General features: G+C 38.6%; 1 protein-coding gene across 1 annotated transcript; it reads right to left on the bottom strand.

Moving 5' to 3' along the window:
- Nucleotides 1-276: 276 nt before the first annotated feature.
- Nucleotides 277-1540, bottom strand: LOC126782914 (uncharacterized). Its single transcript, XM_050508271.1, has one exon. The coding sequence runs from the start codon at nucleotides 1436-1438 to the stop codon at nucleotides 440-442; it is 999 nt and encodes a 332-aa protein (XP_050364228.1). The 5' UTR covers nucleotides 1439-1540; the 3' UTR covers nucleotides 277-439.
- Nucleotides 1541-2841: the final 1301 nt, after the last annotated feature.

Here is a 2841-nt window from a genome sequence, read left to right as displayed (position 1 = left end):
CTCAAATTAAGACAATTGCAAATGGGTAAACCATCGATTTAAAAAAAAAAAAAAACCTAAATGCAGAAAACGTGAAACCAAAACTCTGAGAAAGGGCGTAAGACACAATTCGAGCTTCGTAACATGTATGAGTAATGTACTAGCTCTTATATATTTAATTGTAGCACAGAAAAGTCCACAAAGTCTTTCTCCGTTGCCAACCCAAAGAGCCCCACGTTCCCCACCCAGAACCTTATTTACTTCATCGTGATCAAGCTCAAATATTGGAAAACCAAGTAGAAATTGAAGAACCAGTTTATGATTATGGCTATATATATATACTTCGATCACTAAATAATACATAGACCATATTCTGAAATGCGATACTCACTCCATTAAGATAGGTAGGTATGTATATATTACAGCAATTTGGGTCAAAGACACGAAAAATAGTACAATTTTAAACCTGCTCAAGCTGAACATCCTTAGACTTCAGAGGAACATAGTCTCCCAGATATATAACCTCGAGGTGATCCGACAAGGCTGATTTGTCGATATTTTCATGGTGATAGGATTTGCAGACGAAGTATAGAACCGTTTGGATGACGAGGGCAAACAGAATCAACTTAAACAGCAACAACAAACATAGAACACCGAAGCCGATCCTGCCAATCATCCCAAACGTCGGTCGATCGCGACTCACAACCAACACCTGAAAAGCGAACTGAATAGCAGCTGCTAAAACATTGAGCGTGAAGAAGATGATTGTAGCCATCCACATGTTCCCCTTGAGTAGCTTCTTGCTCTTGACCATGGCTTTGATCCCTCTCATTTCTTCCAACACCGAGACGACGCTAGCAAGTTGCCAGATTATGGTCATGTAAACGAACCCAATAATGTATATGATCAGTAAAAAGAAACCGAATATGGTTCCGGCGGCGGAATCTCTTGTTCCATTGGCAACAAACCAAACAATTAGGACTACTATTGCCACTAGGTTGTAGAGGAAGAAAGCCAGGAAGGTGCACACGAAGGTGATCATCACGCGCTTCCAGACCTTTGGGACAACGCTCATGATCTTCTTGAAGGTGATTTCCCGGGCGGTGTAAACGCATGCGATGGTGTACACGACCGCGGAGGTGGAGAGGAGGCCGAAGATGAGCATCAAAGTGAAGTAAGCAGCCTTGAAGAGCCAGTAAGTTGCCCATTCTTTGGTGATGACGTCGCGGGCGGCGCTGTCTGCCCCTCTCTTCTCGTCCAAGATGTTTTCGTTGTAGATGATCCTATTGAGGAGGATGTTGGAGATTTCTATGTGAGCCAAGAAGATGAAGCTCAAAGGGAGGATCAAGGTCAAGGTGATTTGGCTGAAGATTTTTCTCCAGTTGTATATAATCTTGAAGGATTCTTTGCAGATGCCAAAAATACCAAGGAACTGCAATTCATCTTGTTCTCTATCCATAGTTGCAGCTTTTTCTTGAATGGGTTTCTGATTCAGGGAGATAATGCAAGTATATATGAGGTGAGGAACTGAGGATACAGAAGTTAATTGAGTTGGAGGAGGAGGAATATATGAAACTACATTGGACTTTATGATACAGAACTACCCTTGATTTTGCTGGAAACTAGTAGTCATTGTCAATATTATATATGTATGGTAATAAAAAAAAGGGATGTGAGATTAAAATACTAGCTGATGGACTGTCAATTACATTAGTGGGAGAAACTCTTCTAAACTCTCATGTTTCTTATCGATCAATGATAAGAGCCCTAATTAAATAATGAAAATAGGAATATAAGAACATTAATTTTAAAATAGAGCCACGAATCTCTAGCTAATTCGCAAAAGAATAGGCTGGAAGAATATACTTGCAAGTTATATGCACTACGAAGAAACTTGGAAACTTTCAAGTATTGTCACCTAAACCATAACCGGTATTAGGAAAATCACTGGAGTAGTTGACCCTAACCACACAAATTCTGATTTTTATTCTATTCTTTCCATCTTAATGAATGATGAATACATTCACATTTTATCTAACAAACTAAGGAAGAACTTAATACTTTGTACTGCTTTTAAAAGCAAATGGCATTACTTAGAGTTCAAGGCAACTCTAAGGGCACTTCTTAAAGAAGGTCTGCATAGAACAATGTCGTTCACGGCAAGGCGAAGAAATTGGTTCTTGTCAAAGTCGTTTTCCAAGTCTCCTCTTGCGATGTTGCGAGGTAATGAGGAACTTAATTGGCATGGTCGTCCTAATCGTGCTTAGTCAACACGCTCATCCGGCCTGCCATGAAATTCCTCATAATAATTGACAAATCCACCCCTTCGACATTGAGAACCTATTTAGGCTATTTATTTTCTTCTTAAGAACTCCGACTTAGTAAGCTCAACTTCAACGTTGAAAATACAAGATAAAATAATAATGAGTAATAGCAGTGAAATATATCACTTTTCTATTGAATAATTCATATTATAAAGACTACATATAAATCAATAATAATATTATTCTCAAAAGTAAAATATTGCTTACTTGATAGTCACAATCAAGTATTGAAACAAGTTTACTAAGATCGTTGCTTCAAGTGTCGATACAATCTCATAAATATCTCTTTTAGCATATCTGATTCTTCCTTTTATTACAACGACTTGTCCCCCACTTCTTTGTATCTTCATCAATATCATGGAGGTCAATATTTGTACTTTCAATCTCACCATTTGGCCTTCCATGCAACTTTCACCATCAAGTACATGCATACATGGGAACTTGATATCTCCTCCTAAGTTGATGAAGCCAAAGGAGGAGAAGCATAAGAAATCCTCATCTCGCGTCGAGTCCAATGTGCTCCGCTCATTCTTGAAAA

The sequence above is a fragment of the Argentina anserina genome, chromosome 2 (genome assembly GCF_933775445.1).
Source record: "Argentina anserina chromosome 2, drPotAnse1.1, whole genome shotgun sequence".
In the NCBI taxonomy this organism is placed as follows: domain Eukaryota; kingdom Viridiplantae; phylum Streptophyta; class Magnoliopsida; order Rosales; family Rosaceae; genus Argentina; species Argentina anserina.
The sequence above is the reverse complement of the archived record's forward strand: the minus strand, read 5'-3'. Positions and strand labels throughout refer to the sequence as shown.